Genomic DNA, 23,810 nt, shown 5'->3' with positions numbered 1-23,810 from the left:
AGGTACATGTAATTCAATAATTATTACAAATATGTAAAAATTGTATTTAGTAACTGTTAGTCCTTGTAGAAATAAAGTTTTGTTTTTTTTATTGGCGAATTCTATTTATTAAAATACTCTTATATCAAGAGGCACGGTAGTGCCTCGCGCCAAGTATGGGCGCAGCCTACTACCGTGCCTATTATACGCGAGACCAAGTATTGAGAAATTTGTACACGGACCACCAGAGATAGCGTTCGGCGGTATACTAGTCTCTCCGATTTGCGGCGACGGTGTATGCGGAAAGAACAGACGAAACGCCAGCGTTCGAGCAGCATATATGTCTGTCCTTAACGCTCGCATCTAAACAAACGCGTGCGAGCGAGAGCGATATTGTATACCGCTTTGATCCCGTGCCTAACCTATAGCGTTCTCTCTCCATCACGCGTTTCTCTAAAGAATGGAGCATCAAATCGCGCCCCACTACATTTTCCCCCGTCCTCTCGATCTCCTCGGCGCTCCGCGTGGAGTCCGCGGCACACGTGCATGCTTCATTGTGTGAAGCGTGACGCGCTAGCGCACGTATACCGCCGTCGCCTCAGATCGGAGAGACTAACGTACCGCCGAACGCTATCTCTGGTGGTCCGTGTACATGTTTGGATTTCGACAATGGCTGAGCCGATCGCTTTCTACGTAGGTTCATTGTGTAGATTAGGGTCGATTTATATTGTTACACCCGGTATAGAGAACGGCGCGGAGCCCGCTGTTAAAGAGCGGCGTGAAGTCCGAGCTCGGCGACGTTCGGCATGGAGAGCTTCGTCTTGAATATTTCGCGAGTCTCAAGTTAGCTGTCACCCGTTGCTAGGGGACAGCTTGTTGTTTAAAGAGAATTTTGTTAGTCTGACCCATGACGTTGATGGGCGCTGTCGTTACGTTGAGGTTACTATTAAATTCATTCTTTTCTTAAAGTCTGTGTTATTTCTTTCACGGCGGGAATGACGCGGAGTGAGTGTGAGAGAGAGTGAGAGCGCTGCAGCGAAGTGTACGAGTGTGAGCGAGGCCGCCGCCTGAGTCGCCGTGCGTAACAATTTTGCCCCCCTCGTCCTTTAGATTGTCGTCCCGACAATCAAGGGGGTTCAGCCAAAACTTTCTTCTCGTGGCAGCTCCTGTTCTAATCTGGGCTGCTGCCCAGAGCACCGAACTCCACCTTCTTCTTCCCGCGAGGTCAAACTCTTCTTCGTACTCCTCCCAGAAAAAGGCCGGCCGAACCTTCTTCAGGACTCGACGACAGAGTTCCTCTTCCTCGCCGATCTTCCTCTCTTCATTCTCTCCTCTTCGCCCTTTCCTCCAGGGAGCTTCTCCATCCGCAACTCCACACGATGCTTCTCAATCTCTTCAAACATGGGGGGAATTGTTGTTCAGAATTCTTGCGTGGACCCTCTCGTCTTAAAGACTCCCCAAGTTTCTTTCTCGGCATTTGCCCATTGTCTCACGGAAAACCACGCATCGAAAACCGCGAGCGAAACAGTCTTCCTTTCTATCCATAAAGATTTTCTATCCATGATGTCTTGAATTAATTCGAAGGGCTGTGAAAGTGTTTCCAGATGGAACCAGATCGTCGTTTTTCTTCACTTTTTTTTCTTGACCAGCAGACCCTCCTTAAAACAAAAATAAGAGCGCAAAAAACTTGAAACAAATAAATTTACTTATTTCCTAATTTCCTTCGGGCTCGCGTTCCTTCCTACTCAATCCCTTTTCTCAATAAAAGGAGCTAACCTATCTAAATGTACTACCTTTTTTCTATGTCTTCCCGATTTTTGGATACAATAAACTACTTCCCCTAATCTTTTTACAACAACATAAGGACCTTCCCAGCTCCTTTGCAACTTTGGGGCTAAACCTCGCACCCTTCGAGGATTAAAGAACCAAACCTTCTGCCCCTCCTCAAATCGAATACTTCTAGCTTTTCCATCATAACGAGTTTTCACTCGTGAAGATTTCATAGCTAATCTTTCCCTTACTTCCAAATGAACCTTTTCTAATTTTTGCCTTAGATTCCGAACAAACTCCCCTTGTGATTGTAAATCCTCCATAGAAAAAGGAGGACTTCCTCGTAACAAGTCTAAAGGAAGCCTAAGATCCCTACCGAAACAAAGCTCTGCCGGAGAAATCCCCGTCACTTCATGCTTCGAGGAGCGATACGCCAGCAAAAATAAAGGAACCCAGTTGTCCCAATCTCTTTGATTCAAAGCAACAAACTTTGCCAAATAATCAGTGACAGTTCGATGCTGGCGTTCCACCTGTCCGTCAGACTGAGAATGCAAAGCAGTTGTCCTCGTTTTCTTAATTCCCAAAAGCGCCATCACTTCCTTAAGAAGACCGGATTCAAAATTTCGACCCTGATCCGTATGTACCTCCTCCGGTACTCCAAATCTAGAGACCACCTCCTTTACAAAAACTTCCGCGATATTCTTCGCTCTCATATTCCTCAAAGGAAATGCTTCCACCCACTTCGAAAAACAATCCACCAAAACTAACAGAAATTTATTCCCGGAATAGGAAATAGGATAGAAATAGGATAGAAATTCCCAGAAATAGGAAAAGGACTAAAAATGTCCATCTGAACTCTTTGAAATGGAGTTCCCACATTATAAATCTGCAAAGGAGATTTTCCTTTTCCAGAAGGACCTTTCCGAGAACATCAAATGGTACAAGATCTACACCAGTCCTCGACATCTTGTTTACAAGTAGCCCAATAGAATCTCTTACGAATTCTTTCGAGTGTCTTATTAACACCGAAATGCCCACCAGAAGCAGAATCATGTGCTTCCTCTAAAATTTCCTGAATCCGTGTCCTTGGGACAATTAATTAGAGAAAACTGGATTTTAAATTCGGTGCCTCCCACCTTTTATAAAGAACTCCCTCTTGAAGAACGAGAGCATCCCAATAATTCCAGTAAATTCGACTAGAAGTTCCCAAAGAAGAAATTTCCATCATAGTAGGACGCCTATTTTCCTCCTTGGCCTGAAAAATTTTAGAAATCTCGGGATCTTCCCTTTGTGCACGACTCCAACCTATCCGCTCATCTTCCCCTAACACTATCCGTGCCACAACTTTATGCCGATCGGAAGGACACTTTTCCTCCACTCTTAGACAATACCGGCACAAAATTTCTTCACAATGCCGACGAGACAAACCGTCAGCATTTTTATGTGAAGTTCCTTTTCGATGCTCAATATCAAATTCGAATTCCTGCAATCTCTCTAACCAACGGGCTAGCTGACCCTCCAGTTCCTTAAAAGAAAGAAACCATCTTAAGGAAGCATGGTCAGTTCGAATTAAAAACTTCCTTTCTATCAAGAAGTGACAAAACGCCTTTGCCGATTCTACTATTGCGAGAAGTTCTCGCCGCGTCACGCAATAATTCTTCTCCGCCTTAGTTAAAACTTTACTAAAATAAGCAATTACCCTTTCCTTTCCATCTTGTTCCTGCGATAAAACGGCCCCGATGTCGATTCCCGAAGCATCGGTATCTAAAACAAATCGTTCTTCCCCTTTAGGAAAAGCGAGAACAGGAGAAGAAGTTAAAACCCGTTTTAAAATTTCAAATGCCTCTTGGCATTTTTCGCACCAAATAAGTTTAACTGAATTCTCAGTTAGAGAATAAAGCGGCTTTGCAATCGAAGAAAATCCCCTCACAAATCTCCTATAATAAGAACAAAAACCAAGAAAACTTCTCAATTGCTTCTTGGTATGAGGAACCGGCCAGTCTCTTACTGCAATGATCTTTTCCGAATCGGTGGCAACTCCCTCCGAAGAAATAACGTGTCCTAAATACTTCACCACCCTACCAAACAAAACACATTTCTTAGGATTCGCTTTCAAATTATGAAGCTGAAATCGAAGAAATACCTCCCTAAGATTATCAATTAATTCTTCGAAATCCTTTCCAAAGACAATCACATCGTCAAGATACACCAAGCAAATTTTGGACAACAACCCCTTCAATATTTTCTTCATCAACCTTTTAAATGTGGCAGGAGCATTTGTCAAACCAAAGGGCATGACAGTGAATTGCCATAGCCCCCTTCCTATAGAAAACGCTGTCTTTTCTCTATCCTCGGGATCCATTCCCACCTGCCAGTAACCACTCTTCAGATCCAAAGTCGCGAACCAAGAATTTCCAGCCAATTGATCCAAAATGTCATCAATTCTTGGCAAGGGAAAAGAATCTTTTACCGTCACCGCATTAAGCTTCCTGTAATCCACGCAGAACCTAATCGAGCCATCCTTTTTCCTAACCAGAACCGCAGGCGAAACCCAGGGACTTTGAGATTCCTCAATCACTCCCTGCTCCTTCATTCCCTCTAAAATTTGATCTACCTCTTCCCTCATTTGAAAAGGAATACGACGAGGCCCTTGCTTTATTGGAGTAGCACCGGAAACATTAATTTTATGCTTAACTGCCTCACAATTTTCTGCAACAATTTCTTCCGAAAATATTTCACCAAACTTCGAGAAAAATTGATAAGCCTTTTCTTTTTGAGTTTCATTCAAGTTCCTAGTACTTTCCTCAAACAGCTGCTAAGGAAACGAAGAAGATCCTTCCCCGGAAATGCGTCCTATCCTAACTCCTTTCTTAGAAACAGCCTTTCCCTCAAACGCCGAATCAAAAACCTTTAGTAAGTCCACCCTCTCCAAGAAATCTATCCCGAGGAGACATTCATCTGAAATCGCCGCAGAATACATCGGAAATTCAAAAGAAAACATTCCCAACTCTATCCGAACATTTGTTTTTCCTGCGACAGCTACCCTTTCCCCGGTGGGATACCTCAAAAGCTCCTTCCCTTCCGAAAATAAATCTGCCCCTTTCTCCAAAAATTTCCTATCGAAAATGGACACATCAGACCCCGTGTCCACTCTAAAATTACATTTCTCACCATTAAGTTTTCCCGGAAAAGTAAAATTCCGAGAGGGACGCCCGATTCTCCCCAAAACGCGAGCCCCCGGGGTCCAACTCCACCCAGCCAGCCTTCCCCCGCTATGGCCAGCTATTTCAAGTTTCCCCCCTTTGCTGGACACTCATTCCGGAAGTGCCCGGACTTTCCGCACGTTCAACACTCTTTCTTTTTCTCGAAATTCCCCTTCTCTTTTTCTTCTCCGTTCCGATTCCGCTCCTTTCCCTTAAACGAATTTCCCTGCCCGGAAGACGCTCCCCCGCTCTCCTTCCGCGGAAAACGTTCTTTAGAAACAGTTTCCCACGTCTCCCTACGAGCAAGACCTTGAACAAAATTATAACTTCCCCCTTTTCCCCCGGAGGTTTCGTCAAAAATCGCCTTGAGAGTTTTAGCTCTCTCAATAGCTTCCTTTAATCCTTTAACCGCTTCCATTTGAAGCGATCTTTTAATTCGCACGTCCGAAATCGCTGAAATAAATTGCGCACAAGCAATTTTATCCCTAACCGCTTCCGTACACTCGGAATACGCGTACCGCGCCAATTTCTCTAACTCCGAACCGAATGAAACGAAATCTTCCCCGAATTTCTGTTTTCGGTTTGTGAATACCGAATAAGAATTTTGAGAGAACCGATTTTCCCCGAAACGCAATTCCAACTTAGATTTTAAATCCTCGAATGTAAAATTCGTCAAATCCGCGAGCGACTCTAGTACGGAACAAGCCTTTCCTCGGAGGCAAGACGCGAGCGCCAAAGATTGCTCCCGCACTCCCCAACAATTTGCACGCGAAACTAGCTCAAACTGAGCCAGGAACTCCTCCAACGGAGCCGTTCCGTCAAAATTATCGAGCTTCAATCTTAATCCGACTCCCGCTGGAAAATTTCCGCGACCAAAACTACTCTCGTCCCCCTGTTCATTCGGGACGCCAGTGTCACGTCCTGATAAACGAAATTATTTAGTCCGTTTTTGAGTCAATTCATTTAAGAACTTTACCCGGGACCGGACAAGGATTGCGAAATTAATTCTTTTCTTTTAATCGTCTGGACCGAAAAGATAAAGATTTCTGTAAGTCACAAATCGCGGATCAGTTTTAGGAATTAAATTAAAATTCGGATAATTGATCTGGAAATCAATCAAAATTAATTTATATTTTGGTTTATTTAATTCAGTTATTTGATTTAATTTCTGGATTAAGGAGAAAGGATTTTGTTTATTTTCAAGGGCTCTTTTGACCTGGTATCGGAGTCGTTTTATTTGAACTTGTTTACCGGCGCGTTTCTTCATTTAAAAACTTCAAAATCTAAATTCTTTGTTTAGCGACGGCAGCAGAAAATCTTCGGAAATCTTTCTGCGCGCGCTCCATAAAGAAGCGACCAAACCCAACGCGACACTCTTCGTTCGCGAGGTTCTACAGAAACACCTCCAAGGAATAAATAATAATCAAAAGTATTTTAACTCAACTCCTTTCAATTCCGACACCAAAATCAAGTTAAATCAAAATTAAATATTGAAATAAAATTAACAAATAACAATTTATTCAAATAAAATATTTACCTTAAATTTCCAATTAAATTTAAAAATCTCTTACAATCTTTCCAAAAATCCTCAACTCTCAATCTCTCAGAGTCTTAGCTCAACTTCCTTGGTCCTCTCGCTCAATTTCTCTTAAATCTCGATCGAGTTCAAACAACTCTTTCTGACCATCAATCGTTTCGTTCACAGTACCTTATGATAACTCCGTACTGACTGACTATCTGATTAACATCTGACTTACTAACTTACTGATTAACTAACTAACTGATTGATTGATCGCGCTTCTTCGCACGTTCTTTTATAGAATGTGGATCCCCTTGTCCCCGCTAAAGACTTGGTTCACCATTTCTTCAAAATCAAGGAGGAAGGGTATCTTAAATCGATAATTAAATATAGCTAATTAGTAACTGTTTTCCCCGTCGTTGTTCGATCGATAAAATCAATAGTTCATATGGTTATCCCGGCTCGGTCTCACCCGGTGTTAGTCTCTTATTGTTCTTTAAATAGAATTGGTTTTAAATTTCATTGAATTCCAAAGTTTATTCCCACAGTTTATTATTTAAAATATTAAATTTGTCAGCACGTGACACCTTCCCCCTTAAGTCATACGTAGTACATTATGTTACTACGTATGGCAAGTATATTAATATTTCCCTTAATTGAAAAATTTTCATAAAAATTACACGCTTTTTTAAAAAAATACATGTTTCTTTTAATTAATCGCATATACTTATTATTTTTTTTTTTTTTTTTTTTTTTTTTTAACAAGGGAAGAATTCTTTTTCTCTTAATTATATATTCATATTTCTTTTATATTTTACTCTTGATTAATGTGTTTTATTTTATAATATAATGATTTATAATGCTTAATGTATAAATGTGTAGATATGTATAATATATAATATTTCCTAATGTTTCTAACTTATTAATATTTTATATATTTTAACTTGATTATAATATCGTTTCTAATTCTAATATTTATTTTAATAAAATCTATTATTTTCTGACATTACCATTCCTATTTGACACTTTAAATAATTATAATTTATATACCTTGCGTTTCCTGTCTTTATTAATTCTTTTCCTATGTCTAATGCTTCTGCGCTACCTAATGGCGCTCTTATTAATTTTACCGCCGCTTTTTCTTCATTTAAACATTCTTCTATTTTTATCCACACTTTATATTCTTCTGCTAGAAATTTGACCATGTCTATATTTTTTTTCGCCCATCCTTTTCCTGTTATTGGTTGAATTCTCGCAATGCTGCATTTTATCGCCTGCCATGGTGTTATTTTGAATCTTTGTTCCAATTCGCAACAATGATACATCGGTATCTCAATTTTCCTCCCCAAATCTTTTAAGTTAATTTTCACTTGATTGAAACTTTTTACCTCTTCTATTACTCCTCTCTGCCATTTTCCTCTTTCCTTTAAGGCTATCTCCTTTCCTATTGTAATATTTTCCGGGAATAACACCAAATTTCCTCCTATCCTATTCATCCTTTGATTAAAGTAGTCCATTAATTCTCGATGGTCCTCCATCCCATTCTTTAATTGGACAAATATTTTGTCCGGTGTTTCGATTTTGATTGCTCTCCCTTCGAATTCTGCGTGTCTTGACAAGTTTCTTAAATTTATCGTTCTTACGTGATTTTCCATTTTTCCAAAAAAAATAAAATATATTCCTACAGAAAATTAATTTTTTATTATTTCTTTTGTAGTTTTTTTTTTTATAAAAAAATATTTTGTAATTAAAATCAGTTACCTCTAAGATCACTTTTTAATAATTTCTTTTATTTAATAACTCTCTTTTCTTTTGATCTGCACTCACCGCTTGCCAATTGCCGACTGACTAATGATTCAATAAAAGTAAGTTACCTGAGCTTAGAGATATCGCTGATTGGAATTCGGTGCTCATTTACACCTGACCATTATAAAGGTATCACTACTGTTTTAAAGGTTCATTTCCATTGGCTTATTTATTAGTTTATTCTTATATAAAAAATTAATTTTCTTTCTTCTTTTTTTTTTTTTTACATTGATTACTTAGAATAATAATTTTGTTTTTATTGTTTTCTTTTAATTTTCATAATTATTTCTTATTTTCCTTCTCGCATATCCTTTGTTAATTAATTGAGTTCCTATATCTTCTTTTTCTTCATATCCTCTTGAAATTTTTGTGAATGTTACTGCTACTTCTTCATAGTTGATCACTTTTTCTATTTTTATTTTTCCTTGTTGTCCTTCCAAAAGATATTTAATCATTTTATTTTCTCTTTCACCCCAGCCCCAGCTTGTTTTGGGTTCAATTTGTGTTAATTTGCATTTGATGATTTGCCATGGGGTTTCTCTGAATCTTTCTTCTAGTTTATAACAATTAAGTTTTGATCTTAAAACTTCTTGTGCTGAGTCCTTTAAATCTATTCTTATTTGGTTAAAATCTATTTCTTCTTCCACTCTTCCTCTTTGCCATCGTCCTTTTTCTTTAATTGCAATCGTTTTTCCTTTTTTTATTTCGTCCGGGAATAATATGTTCTCATCTTTTATTCTTTCCATCCTTTTTCCAAAATAATCCATCAGTTCTTTATGTTCATCCATTCCTTTTTTGAATTGTATATATATTGCGTTTGGTGATTCTACTTTTATTACTTTTACTTCTTGTTCCGTTTTTAACATCTTCATTAAATCGTATACTTGGATATAGGTTTCCATTTCTATAAAAAGAAATAATTTGTTATTTATTTTATTATGGTTATAATATTAATTTGGTTTCTTTTAATTAAAATAAATTCATGTTATTATTATTTCTTTATTGATTTATAAACGTGGATAAATATTATATTGTTCATTATCAATCTTCCTTTCCGCTGGTTTCCTTTCTTCTTCGATGGTGTATCGCGCTGTTAATTGTTGTTCCAGGCGTAGTTTTTCTGAATCCTCTTGTTCATTCTTGATTTGATTGTTTTCTTCTTTGATATCTTCTTGTTTATTGTCTTCTTGATTTCTTGTAATTTTCTTTTCTTCTTCATGATTTTTCCTTTGCGCCAAGTGTATCAACAGATTCGTAACTGAATCCCAAAATGCTCCAATTAAATGTAATGACCATCCGTATATTGTGTGTAACGCATAGCCATGTATTACGGTATCGATAATTAATTTCATTGTTCTAATGCAGAAATATATGCCAATTATTCCTGCACTAGCATTTCCGACTGATAAAAATGTTCCCCAAATTTTCTTCCAAGCGTTTTCTGTGATTTTCTTCAAGGTTTTTTCGTCCATCAAATTCGATAACGAAATCCCTTGCGTTAATACTTGCTCCCCACGTACTCCTCGTGCTACGGTGTTTAAAATGCTTGATTTTTCTGCAGGGAACATAATATGATCCCTGAGGTTTTCCAAATCTTTCGTGGTATAAATTCCACTTGCTGCTAAAAATCCTGGATCGTTGTAATGCCAAGTTGGTTTCGTCATTGGTTTAATTGTTTCTGGTGTTTTACTATACTCAACATTTGGCGTTATTTTATACCATCCGTCGTGCAAGTAAAACATCGTTGGTAAAATTCTGCTGCATGGAACTTGCGTCCCTGTTTCGAAAAGAATATGAGTACGCGGTGACATAAAATATGTTTTATTTTCTCTTGATACCGGTAGCTGTTGATAACACTCTTGTGTATGTTGTACGATTACTTCCACTGGTGTACATCTCGTTATGTGTACGACTTCTCCCGATAACGTTGCCATGTATCCCGGTCCTTTCATCATCTGGTATGCAAATTCATCCGGTGCTTGTGTTGCAAGGCTCAGCGTATTCTTCAATACTTGTCGTTCTAATTCACATCGTTGTTTAATGATATCCGTATATAAATAATTAATTTGTGTTCTTAAATGTCTTTCTACATAGACAAATTTCGAATTTACATATGCAAAAATATCGATGTTCTCTACCGCAATTGATTTTTTCCGTGTTAACAATTCTCCTTTAGTTGTTTCATAAATGAATAATTTTGGATGTTCTGTTTTAATTAATGTATGTCCGCAAGGATATTCTTCGCTTATTTGCGTTAATGCAAAAGTGACATCATTAGTTGTCAAGGAATAAACAGTTTGCATTTTTTCATTAATTTTGCTAATCATCTTTCTCGCTTTTCCTTCATATAAAACATCATAATTATTGAATTTACAATGATCATGAGGTATTGTTTCCCAATATGAAAATTTTCCTTCGATATCTATACATTCTCCTTCTGAATATTGACATGCTGTTCCCGTATTTAAATGTATTTGATTTGTTTCTATATTTGTTACTGCCCTATGTGAGCTTAGCGTTATTTTAATTATTCCTTGAACAACTACATTCTGCCATGTTCCGTAAGGATCTGAATATTGAGTTCCGTAACATTTTCCGTCTGTAGTAACTGATCCCGCAAAAATTATTGGTCGTGTTGTTGTTTGATTTATTTTTAATCCGCTTATGATATTATTCGTATTTACTATTAATGTTCCTGTTTTGTGCATAGTTTTACATTGATCAATTGAAGTATCAAGTATATATTCTGCGAATGCGTTATTAACTATTGATACATGTGAGTGCATTCCGCAATAAAAGACTGTTCTTGATATTATTATTTTACATTGAATAACATTTGTTGATTCGAATTTTGATAATTGTAATAATTGTATTGGCACATCTATTACTTGTGGTTCAATTATTGGTATGTCGCATTCTTCTATCTCTAATAACGACACTGTTGTTATATTTAAATTCGTTGTTCCGCAGTCGTATCCGATAATTCCATAAGTTCCGTTTATTAATAGTTGTCCGATGATCATCACGCTAATAATTGCCTTCATCTGTATGAAAACAATAATTGATTTGAGATTGAATATGTTTTAGCGGCACATACTAAATCTCTTAATTTTTCATTTTCCTAATTTTATTAGGATGAATTATTTTTAATTTTCCTTTTACACATATTTTAATATTTCCGTTTGGTAAAATGTCCAAAATTGTAAAAGGTCCCGAATATTGATCGCTTAATTTTCCTTTCTTTGGTTCATTTAAAAGGAAAATTTGATCATTGATTTGAAATATTTGTGGATTAATTTTCTTATCATAATAAAATTTTGATTTCATTTTGGAAGCAATTAAACATTCTCTTGCCAATTCTTGAACAGTATGAATATTTGTCATTAATTTATTTAAATAATCATCATATGTTTCTCCTTTAATTTCATCAATTATTTCACTGGATGGTTCTCTGGCTATTTTACCAAATACCAACTCATAGGGAGTATATCCAGTTGATTCATGAACACTTGTATTATAAGAAAATGTTGCGTATTCTAATAATTCATCCCATTCAGTGAATTTATCTACATATTGTTTTAAATATTCTACTAAAACCAAATGTGACCGTTCTAAAGCTCCATTGGCTTGTGGATAGAAGGCCGTTGTTCTGAATTGTTTAATCTTAAATTGTTTTGCAAATCTTTTCATTAAGTTACTCATAAAATTTGTTCCTCGATCAGTTAAAATTACTTTAGGTGCTCCAAATATACAAATAAAATATTTTAATAAAGCATCTGCAACTTTAACTGCAGTAATTGATTTTAAAGGAATTGCTAAGGAAAATTTAGTTAGATGGTCTTGAATTGTTAGTATATAGGAGTTTTCTTTTGTGGTTTCTGGTAATGGACCGACAATGTCCATTGATATTTTTTCAAATGACGAAAAAGGTGTGTCAGTGATTAACATGGGTTGCTTAGTTTTTACTCTTATTAATTTTTTCTTTTGACATTGTAAACATTGATCAATAAAATTTTGTATTTCAGATTTCATATTATTCCAGAAAAATTTTTGCCGAATTCTGTTATACGTCTTGGTTATTCCTTTATGACCCCCGATTTTTGAAGAATGAGATTCTTCAATAATATTTTTTCGTTTTTCTATTTTTGGAATAGTCACAAGCCCATGACACACTATGATTTTAATTGGCATTCCTCTAATTGATTCTTGAATTTGATTTAAAATTTCTTTCCATCCGACATTATCAACTTCTGTCTTTGCAATATTAACTATTTCAATTGAATTTCCTTTAAAGATTTCACGTAGTTTCTGAGTAAGCAATAATAACGTTTCTCTGGTCATTTTTTCATTATTATTTTCTTTACAAATTAAAATTAAATGAAATTTATTTCCCTTTTTAATTACTTCAATATTTCCTACTGTCTTTTCTCTAATTTTAGGTATTAAATTCTGTTTATATAATTGTTTTCCTCCTTCATCACATGGTTTATGATCTGCAGTCAGAAAATATAAATAATGTTCTTTCCGCATAAAAATTTGATCTCGACTATTAATTATACTTTGTTTTTGATTCCGAGTTAACATTTGTTTTTCCATTTCTTGTGTTGATTCATCGATGTCCATTTCATTAAAATTTATTTCAAAATTTGAATCTGAATCGCTTTTTTCTTCATTTCCTTTAAAATAATTTCCTTCATTTTCATAAATTTGTTCATCTTGATCTTCTTCCTCTGATAATTCTTGTTCTATTTCAAAATTTTCTTCGTTTATGCTTATTCTTTGGTTTAATTCATTTGGCATTATTTTCCTTTGATTATATTCTTCTTCGTCTTCCTCCAATTCTTCAGATAATCTTTCTATTATTTGTTGAAGATTTGGCGGTATTGCAATTTGTTGTTCAAGTGTGTTTGTTAAAATTTCTTCCTCAATTGGTTCTGATTGATTCGCTATTTCATTCCTTTTTTCTTCTTCCTTTCGTTTATTTCTTAGTTTCCTTAAATTTGTTCTTTTAATTATTTCTTCAGGATTTATTTGTTCTTCAATGTTAATTCGTTCCTCTGGATTTCTATGAACTTCCGCTTGAAATGTATGTTTATAAAATAATGGTAATTTTAGTTCCTTTTTAGTGAAAGGAAAACTTTCTCCTTCCGTCATTTTTCGCGTTTGCATTCCAGTTGTTATCGGTTCTGGTTCTTCTTTCATTGTTCCTTCTCTTAGCGAGGCTACCAATGGTTTCGGATTTGCATTTCTTTCTCTGGCCTCCTCATCTTCCGAGCATTCTTTGATTGCATCAAGGTCTGGTTGTATCGGGTATACTCCTGTTATAGGGTTACGTGATAACGCGTCCGCATTTGCATTAATTTTCCCTGGTTTATAAATAATTTCATACTCGTATTCAGATAATTTAATTCTCCATCGTGCGAGTCGTGAAGTAGGATCTTTTAATTTATTCAACCAAGTTAATGGTTTATGATCTGTTATTAATATAAATTTCTTTCCATATAAATAAGGTCGGAAATGTTGTACGCAATATACTATCGCTAATAATTCTTTTTCTATCGTTGAATAATTTTTCTCTGCATCATTTAATACCCGTGATGCATAACTTATCGGTTGATCTTTGCCAATTGTTCCTTGACTTAATATTCCTCCGATTGCTATCCCAGATGCATCGGTTGTTAAAAGAAATGGTTTGGTAAAATCTGGATATTGTAAAATTGGTTCTTTACATAATGCTTCTTTTAAAATTTCAAAGCATTCTTGCTCCTTTTCTCCCCATTTAAATTCTTCTTCTTTCTTTAATAAATTCGTTAATGGTTTTGCGATTTTTGAAAATCCTTTAATGAATCTACGATAATATCCTGCTAGCCCTAAAAATTGTTTAACATTTTTCGGACTTTTAGGTACTGGAAAATTTTGCACTGCTTCAATTTTCTTAGGATCCGGTTTTACCCCATCTTTTCCAATTATGTGCCCTAAATACGTTACTTCTTTTCTTAAAAATTCACATTTATCCGGTTGAAATTTCAAGTTCGCTTGTCTTAATCGCGCAGTTAATTTTTCAAATTTAATTGCATGTTCCGTTAATGAACTTGAATATAAGACTATATCATCTAAATAAACGAAAATTTCATTCCCCTGCATTCCAGTTAAAACCAAATCCATTAATCTTTGAAAAGTTGCCGGAGCATTTTTTAAACCAAATGGCATTCGGTCGAACTCATAATGACCATGTGGAGTAGAAAATGCTGTTTTATGACTATCGTCTGGATGCATTTTAATTTGATGAAATCCCGAGGCTAAATCAAATATTGAGAAATATTTTGCTCCTCCTAATTGATCTAATATTTCTGTTATATTTGGCAATGGATATGCATCGCCTACCGTCTTATCGTTTAATGCACGGAAATCTAACACCATGCGCCAGCGTTTCTGTCCTTTTGAATCTGCTTTCTTTGGAACTATCCATACAGGCGTATTATACGGTGACTCTGATTGTTTTATTATTTTCTGATCTAATAAATCCTTTACTTGTTTATTTATTTCTTCTTTATGTATTACTGGAAATCTGTATTGTCGCGTATTTATCGGTATTTCATTTACCGTCGGAACGCGATGTTTTAAAATATTCGTATGCCCAAGTGGTTCATCTGGCAAATGAAAACAATCTGAATTCTTTTCAATTAATTCTTCAACATGTAATCTTTCTTCTTTATTCAAGTGCTCTAATCTTAACAAATTAATTATTTTATCTTTTCTTCCTGTTTCTTTAATCGTAAAACATGATCTTGAGTTTTGATTATTGCTACCTAAATAGCTTTCCTCAATATCTAACTCTGTTTCCTGTTTTTCTTCTATTTCGAAATCATAAATCTTTACTGTCGGAATATATACTCTTTCTTCTTCTTCAGTTGTATTTATTATTTGCAAATATGCTTTAGCATCCTTAACTGTAACTAAAGCGTCTCCTAAGTAGACTCCCTGCGTTACATTTAGTCGCGGAACATATCCTTCTTTTAATTCTGAATTTGCTATTTTTATATGCATTTGTTTTATGCTTCTGGGAGGAATTACGAATGTTTCTTCTCTCTCGGCAAACGGTACACGAACGTTGTTCCATTCTAACTGATTTAATTCATAATTTACTTTTACTTGAAATTGCTTAAAGAAATCTGAACCCAGAATTCCATCCTGCGGAATCGGAAAATCATTTTCTACCAAGTGAAAATTGACTCGACATCCTAAGATATCTATTTGTACCAGCCCTAAGGTGGTTACAATATGCGTCGTTATCCCGCTTAGTTTTAAGATTTCGTTCCGTTCAATGGGAGTATCTGTTGTTACAAAATTTCTTTTAATTATATTCGGCCCAGCGCCGCTGTCAACAAGTAATCTTAAATTATTAGTAAAATTAATGCTTCCCAAATTTACTGATGGAACATCGTCCATTCGAGCTATATTTACTGTTCGCTCTGAGATTCTGGTTCTCCCGTAATCATTCGCGTAGGGCGAGTTTTGATATTTCCCGGAGTCGCCCCATTCTTCGCGGGAATCTGCCCGTTTCCCTGATTTTGAAAATTTTGTTGAGAATTATCGTAAATTCTCTTTCGACATTCTTTCAAAATATGTCCTGGTTTCTTACAATACATGCAAATTATTGTATTCCGATTAAAACCATTATGATTGTAATTTTGATTTGTATTATTTAAGTTTCGATTTTGAGAATTAAAATTTGGTCTCAGGAAATTATTTCCTCGAGTATTAAAATTTTGTTGACGATTGATCGGATTTTGATTCATAAATGTCGTTTGCTCACGCCTAAAATTATTATTTTGATTTGCGACATTATCTCTTTGCGTATTAAACATGTTCCGGTTACCGTTCCTATTCACTTGCGGTCTGTTTATTTGCCAACACTTATCAGCTGTATGGCCTTTCTTCTGGCAGTATTGACAACTCACTACTTCTGCTTCTACGCGACGTGCCGATGCCCTTTTTTCCATAGGCGTATTCTCTGCTAATACAAGTCGTCTTATCATATTCGATGTCTCTAACTCTTTTTCGGCTTCAATTGCGCGACCCTCAACTAAATCAAACGATCCCTCTTTATTTATTATTATCTCTTTATTTATTCCCCGTAAAAAACTTGTTTTAAGATGTTCATCAACTGATTTCTTAAATTCTTCACTTATTTGTCCTGTCTCTCTTTTCTGAGCATCTAAAATTCTTTTCCCTAACTCTCTCACTCGATTAGCGTATGCAACAACTTTTTCATCCTTCTTTTGACATAAATATGCTAACCGTCCCTGAGCTTCATAAACTGATTCTCTCGGCCCATATTTTGTTCTTAAAAACTCGACAAATTCTCGCATATTATTAAATGCTTTCCCCAAAATTGACCTATGTGCGTCCCCTTTTAATTTATTTCGAACCGCTCTTACTAAATTTATTTCTTGAGAAGGTGCGACCATGGAAAGTGCTTCTTCGCATCCTTCTACGAAATATACAAACGAAATATTTTCTCCGTCAAAACTCGGCACTGCTTCTAACGCATCTTTCAATGAAAAACGAAAATAATTTCCTAAAATTCCTTCGGTTATTCCCGATTGAGGTGAACGTTCACTCGCTGTTTGACTCGACTCGATTTGTTGTAATCTTTGTATTGCATTATTCTGTTGCCTAATTAATGCCCGTAATTCATCTACCTCACTTGTTCCTTCTCTTTCATTTCCTTCATTTGCACTAGTGCTTGCTCCTAAATTCGTTTGTACCGGACTACGTTGAACCGCCATTCTAAAATTTTATTCTATCCTGAATTTATTTTCAAAATTTTCCTCACAATCCTTTGCTATCCCACCGCTGTCACCAAAAATTTTATAACTGTCACGTCCTGATAAACGAAATTATTTAGTCCGTTTTTGAGTCAATTCATTTAAGAACTTTACCCGGGACCGGACAAGGATTGCGAAATTAATTCTTTTCTTTTAATCGTCTGGACCGAAAAGATAAAGATTTCTGTAAGTCACAAATCGCGGATCAGTTTTAGGAATTAAATTAAAATTCGGATAATTGATCTGGAAATCAATCAAAATTAATTTATATTTTGGTTTATTTAATTCAGTTATTTGATTTAATTTCTGGATTAAGGAGAAAGGATTTTGTTTATTTTCAAGGGCTCTTTTGACCTGGTATCGGAGTCGTTTTATTTGAACTTGTTTACCGGCGCGTTTCTTCATTTAAAAACTTCAAAATCTAAATTCTTTGTTTAGCGACGGCAGCAGAAAATCTTCGGAAATCTTTCTGCGCGCGCTCCATAAAGAAGCGACCAAACCCAACGCGACACTCTTCGTTCGCGAGGTTCTACAGAAACACCTCCAAGGAATAAATAATAATCAAAAGTATTTTAACTCAACTCCTTTCAATTCCGACACCAAAATCAAGTTAAATCAAAATTAAATATTGAAATAAAATTAACAAATAACAATTTATTCAAATAAAATATTTACCTTAAATTTCCAATTAAATTTAAAAATCTCTTACAATCTTTCCAAAAATCCTCAACTCTCAATCTCTCAGAGTCTTAGCTCAACTTCCTTGGTCCTCTCGCTCAATTTCTCTTAAATCTCGATCGAGTTCAAACAACTCTTTCTGACCATCAATCGTTTCGTTCACAGTACCTTATGATAACTCCGTACTGACTGACTATCTGATTAACATCTGACTTACTAACTTACTGATTAACTAACTAACTGATTGATTGATCGCGCTTCTTCGCACGTTCTTTTATAGAATGTGGATCCCCTTGTCCCCGCTAAAGACTTGGTTCACCATTTCTTCAAAATCAAGGAGGAAGGGTATCTTAAATCGATAATTAAATATAGCTAATTAGTAACTGTTTTCCCCGTCGTTGTTCGATCGATAAAATCAATAGTTCATATGGTTATCCCGGCTCGGTCTCACCCGGTGTTAGTCTCTTATTGTTCTTTAAATAGAATTGGTTTTAAATTTCATTGAATTCCAAAGTTTATTCCCACAGTTTATTATTTAAAATATTAAATTTGTCAGCACGTGACACCAGCAAATCCCGCCCCGGAACGCGTGGGCCCCTCTACCCCCACGGCCGGCACGCTGCACGGACCCGCTTCCGCGTTAACTACTGCGGGAGAAATTCTTAAAACAGAAGGACTTAGCTCTGTAATTTGCTGTTGCATCCGATGAATGACGTCATCTCTCAGCCGGATCTCCGCACGCAGCCCGTCCTCCCGCTGCTGCTGCTCCGACCGCAGCTGTCGCACCTCCCCGAGAAGAGCCTCCAACGTGCACTCCTCCGCGGACACCGGTCCCCCCTGATGCGACCGTCTCCTCTTCGTCGATTGCGGCATGATCCCGGACGAGCTCCCAAAATTGTTACGCACGGCGACTCAGGCGGCGGTCTCGCTCACACTCGTACACTTCGCTGCAGCGCTCTCACTCTCTCTCACACTCACTCCGCGTCACTCCCGCCGTGAAAGAAATAACACAGACTTTAAGAAAAGAATGAATTTAATAGTAACCTCAACGTAACGACAGCGCCCATCAACGTCATGGGTCAGACTAACAAAATTCTCTTTAAACAACAAGCTGTCCCCTAGCAACGGGTGACAGCTAACTTGAGACTCGCGAAATATTCAAGACGAAGCTCTCCATGCCGAACGTCGCCGAGCTCGGACTTCACGCCGCTCCCTAACGGCGGGCTCCGCGCCGTTCTCTATACCGGGCGTAACAATATCATAAAAATGCTTTTATTTTTTCGCTACGTTCTCTACAAACAAAGATATCGCGATGTAAAGTTTGCTTGTAAGAGTAAAATTATATATTTTAACGTCGTCGTCGTCGTCGTCGTCGTCGACGACAAAAATGTCCTTCTCGTTTTCGCGCCGCTAGATGGCATGGATTGATTTATCGACTATATTTTATTTATCGACTGTGTTTATTGATGTGTCAGTTTTGTGGTAATGAGTGATGAGTGATGATCGCGTAATAAATAAAAAAATAATAAAGTAAATGTAAGTTGTCATACAATCGGTATTAAAATCATTGTAAATTAAGTCGAGGAAATTCTTTGGAAGACCAACCATTAACTAGTGACAAAAATAAACGAGGAATTCTACTAGGGGTGCGTTCGGGGAGTCGCTATTCGTGCAATATAGTGCTATTGGACGTTCGCGGAGCTAGGTAATAGCGCTACAAAACGCAATCGTGACGTCATTGGTCGCGTGTGACGTCAATGATGGTAGCGTGCGACGTCATCATTCGGCGCTATCAACGCTATTTCTTTCGAGGGGTGCGTTCGGAGAGACGCTATAAGGCTATCAGTACCAATGCTTATAAATGCGTTCGGGAAGATTATATAGCGCTTACGCTATTGGACTGCTCAAAGAGTTCTGTTAGTGCTATCTAACCTAGCACTATCAACGTATCAACACGTATATATTTCCTACAATTGCTTGGGTAGTTGAGTTTCGAATAGCATCAGATTGAGGTAAGTTTGTATTATCAATATTTCATTAGGAATGATATGTGGAACTATAAAAAATAAAATGTTATATATAAGATTTGTGAAAGTTATAAATTATTTTTTTTATTAATTGATAGTTAGGTGATACAACTGAGGCTCATGGTTACAAATATCTCTTGTTACATCTGCAAATACAAAACAATGCAAAGATCGAAAAAGCAATTAATAATACAATTTGTATTACAAGAAATAATAGAGACGTCTTCGTCGTCTGACAGTGATGTCGACGAAAATTTATTACATAATTTAGAAGTACAACAAAGAAAAATTCCCCGGCTACAAAATTATGTAGAAACAATAATACCTACATGGAAAAATAATGAATTTAAATCACATTTTAGGTAATTATGAATAATTTATATTTAATTTGTACTATTACAATATATTTAAAGCTGTCTCCAAAGATACTATTTTAGAGCATGTTTGGCTTCAGCAGGAAAAAAGAAAAAAGATTTGCTATTTTTGTTTATACTAATTTTTCTTTTTTTTAATAGAATGTCCAGAAATACGTTTGAGTTTACTCTCTCATTGATTGCTTCAAAATTGAAGAGACATTATCCTGGACTACAAATGATTTCTCCAGAAAAACAATTTCTTATCGCTATTTGGAGAATGGCTACACCAGATTCTTATAGGTTAGTATAATACTTAATAAAAACTTAATAATAATATAATTATTTTTTATATTTAGATTTTTTCTATTTTAGATCAATATGCGCAAAATTTGATATTAGTCGATCAACAGCTTTGTTGGCAACTTGACGGGTTACTAAGGCACTTTCAGATTTAGCACCAATATTTATTAAATGGCCAACAGAAAATATGATTCAAGAAATATGGGAAGGTTTTGAAAATATCAGTGGTTTCCCAAAAGTAATAGGAACTATAGATGGTACCCATATCAATATACCATTACCTCGTATAAACCCACAAGCTTATATAAATCGAAAAGATTATCATTCCATTCAGCTACAGGTTTGTAATTTTGTATTTTTATTATCGAACTATTATAATTATTGCTGTATTTAAAAACATAATTTTTTAACTAAAACGTAACATATATACATATATTTTTACAGGGGATTTGTAATCACAAACTACGTTTTACGCATTGCTATATTGGACATGTGGGATCCGTGCATGACCAGCGAGTGTTTCGTCTATCTAAAATTCAAGACGCATTGGGAAATTCAGAAAAATTTCCTAATGACTGTCACCTAATTGGTGATTCAGCATATAAGCTTCATGATAACCTCTTAGTTCCCTATCGTGATAACGGTCATTTAACGCTACGGCAAAAAAATTATAATTATTGTCATTCTTCGACGCGAGTAATTATTGAAAAAACATTTGGCCTTTTAAAAGGAAGATTTCGAAGTTTATTGCATGTTCTTTCTATGACTCGAACTGATTTAATTGCTCGTTATATACTTGCTTGTTGTGTCTTGCATAATGTATGTGTACTAAAAAATGATGAATTAGACATCCTTCCACTAAATATTGAAAGAAACGGTAATGTCCATCAGCAAGTTATTGATAATTCACAAGTAGGTGCGATCAAGCGAGACTTAATATGCGATCGGCTTCCAATGAGATATTAATAATAAATGTATAATGTATTATGTTAAGGATAATTATATAAAAAACCATTATCTCAATAAAACTACCAAATCATTAACATAATTCCTCGTTTGCTCCCTACATAAGTCAATATGTAAATCAATACATTTATAATATTAAAGTGTTTTTTTTAATGAATTTTATTTAAAATGTAACATTTTACATTTCTTTTAGCCTTATACAAATATCACAATACGTCAGAAATCTCACTAACAAAAAAATATATTAACTTTATATGTTATAACTAAATATTATAGAAACATATTAAAAATTGCACACAAAGACTAGTGACATAAACGAAGAATTCTATTAGATAAGTTAAGTATATCTATTTTGTAATAGTACTCTATTAAATATTTATAAGTTGTATTTATTAAAATAAAGTTTGCTTTTCAGATTTACAAATGAAAATGTAGTTGTCACAGCACAGAATAAAGATAAAGTTGGAATGGAACTTCAATTAATATCAGTGGCTGCTCTTGTTAGTAAAGCTTCTAGTCAAGCATTTTTTTTGCAAATACTTAAGATTATTGTGCAATTTATTTTACTAACATGTAATTAATGTAGTATACAAATAAAATATGTAATTAATATAAAAAATGTAAATAATGTTTTTAATTTAAATGCTAATAAACATATAAATATTTAAATATATCTGATATGAATTTAATTTACTAATAGGTAATTAACTACTTTAATCCGATAAAAATCGGTTAATCTTTTTTTGTTTTTAATTTAATAATATGTATTTAACTATGTATATAAAAAATTTAAATAATGTATTTAATTAATTGTAGTTTATGTAGTTGTTAATTGTAACCGGAGCGGAGGTCCGGGTGTATCCCGCAAGGGAAATAAACACCATATACAGGGTGACCCAAAGTCATGTAGACAAACTTTGGAACTAGGTAGATCTCGTTATTTTAAGAAGAAAAGTTCTTTACCATTTTTTATTCCGAGTAACATTAAGCGAGATAATAATTGAAAATTATGTCTTTTGGGCGGAACTTACTGCTCCCCACACCGCGAGGAGACGTTCTATCCATCGATAGTCCCCAATCCTTGCGTTCTCGATCATCGATAAGAAAAATGAAGGCGCGCAGGGCAAGACAGGCGGTTACGATCGGCCCGCCTAGATAAACTGGTCTAAACCAGGAATAAAAGAAAGGCGACGACGCGTAACAATACAAAGAAAATGATCGATGATCAAGAAAGCATGGATTGGGGACTACCGACGGATAGAGCGTTTCCGCGCGGTGTGAGGAGCAGTAAGATCCGCCCAAAAAACCTAATTTTCAATAATTTTTATCTCGCTTAATATTACTCAGAATAAAAAATGGTAAAGGACTTTTCGTCTTAAAATAACGAGATCTACCTAGTTCCAAAGTTTGTCTACATGACTTTGGGACACCCTGTATAATAATATGTATGTAAAAAAAAACTAAATTCTAAAATAATTTTAATAAAAATGAAAAAAAAACAAATGTTAAAAAAAATTAATAAAAAAAATATTGTTTGTAGGGGCCGTTTCGGTAGCCGCGACCACTTCTGCTACCGCGACCCCGTCCGTCACCGCGACCTTGCCCGCCACCGCGAGTGTACATATAGCGGCCAGGCCTTTTCCAACGAGGAGCTAAAAAAAATTAATAAATGTTTTTAAGAGTCATGGTAAAAAATCAAGAAGTACGGTAGTACCTCATGCCAAATGTACTTACGTCTATTTGATTTTTGCTCTAAGATTTCTAATCTTTTTCGCAGTTCTTTATTTTCTCGAGCTAATGTCGCAGCTTCTGTTGTATGCGCCGTTTCTCCGGCTCTGTCTCGGCTATTAGTTTCCGTGGAGGTTGACGGCTCCTCACGACGAGAAGACGATTACCTTTGGGCAACCGCCACATCGTCGCGAGGAAGAAACTGTTTTGACGGCCCAGGCTGGACGTCTTCAAAATCCATTTTTCCGAATGATCTGTAATATATATAATAAAATATAAAAAATAAAAAAAAATAAAATACTTATAAAATCTCTCTCTCTCTCTCTCTCTCTCTCTCTCTCTCTCTCTCTCTCTCTCTCTCTCTCTCTCTCTCTCTCTCTCCCTCTCCCTCTCCCTCTCCTCTCCCTCTCCTCTCCCTCTCCCTCTCCCTCTCCCTCTCCCTCTCCCTCTCCCTCTCCCTCCTCTCCTCTCCCTCTCCTCTCTCCTCTCCTCTCCTCTCCCTCCCTCTCCCTCTCCTCTCCCTCTCCTCTCCCTCTCCCTCTCCCTCTCCCTCCCTCTCCCTCTCCCTCCCTCTCCCTCTCCCTCTCCCTCTCCCTCTCCCTCTCCCTCTCCCTCTCCCTCTCCCTCTCCCTCTCCCTCCCTCTCCT

The 23,810-nt window shown here is 36.0% G+C and overlaps 1 protein-coding gene and 1 pseudogene across 1 annotated transcript; both read left to right on the top strand.

Moving 5' to 3' along the window:
* The first annotated feature begins 19,248 nt into the window (after positions 1 to 19,248).
* On the top strand, positions 19,249 to 20,950 carry LOC139111728 (putative nuclease HARBI1; annotated as a pseudogene).
* On the top strand, positions 20,884 to 21,666 carry LOC139111727 (uncharacterized; the record flags this gene model as incomplete). The annotated part of the gene is made up of 1 exon (XM_070672196.1): positions 20,884 to 21,666. A coding segment is annotated over one exon (552 nt), but the record flags the coding sequence as incomplete, so codon positions are not given.
* Positions 21,667 to 23,810: the final 2,144 nt, after the last annotated feature.

This window comes from Cardiocondyla obscurior, linkage group LG25 (assembly GCF_019399895.1).
Source record: "Cardiocondyla obscurior isolate alpha-2009 linkage group LG25, Cobs3.1, whole genome shotgun sequence".
NCBI lineage: Eukaryota > Metazoa > Arthropoda > Insecta > Hymenoptera > Formicidae > Cardiocondyla > Cardiocondyla obscurior.
This window is presented reverse-complemented; position numbering and strand designations above follow the sequence as displayed.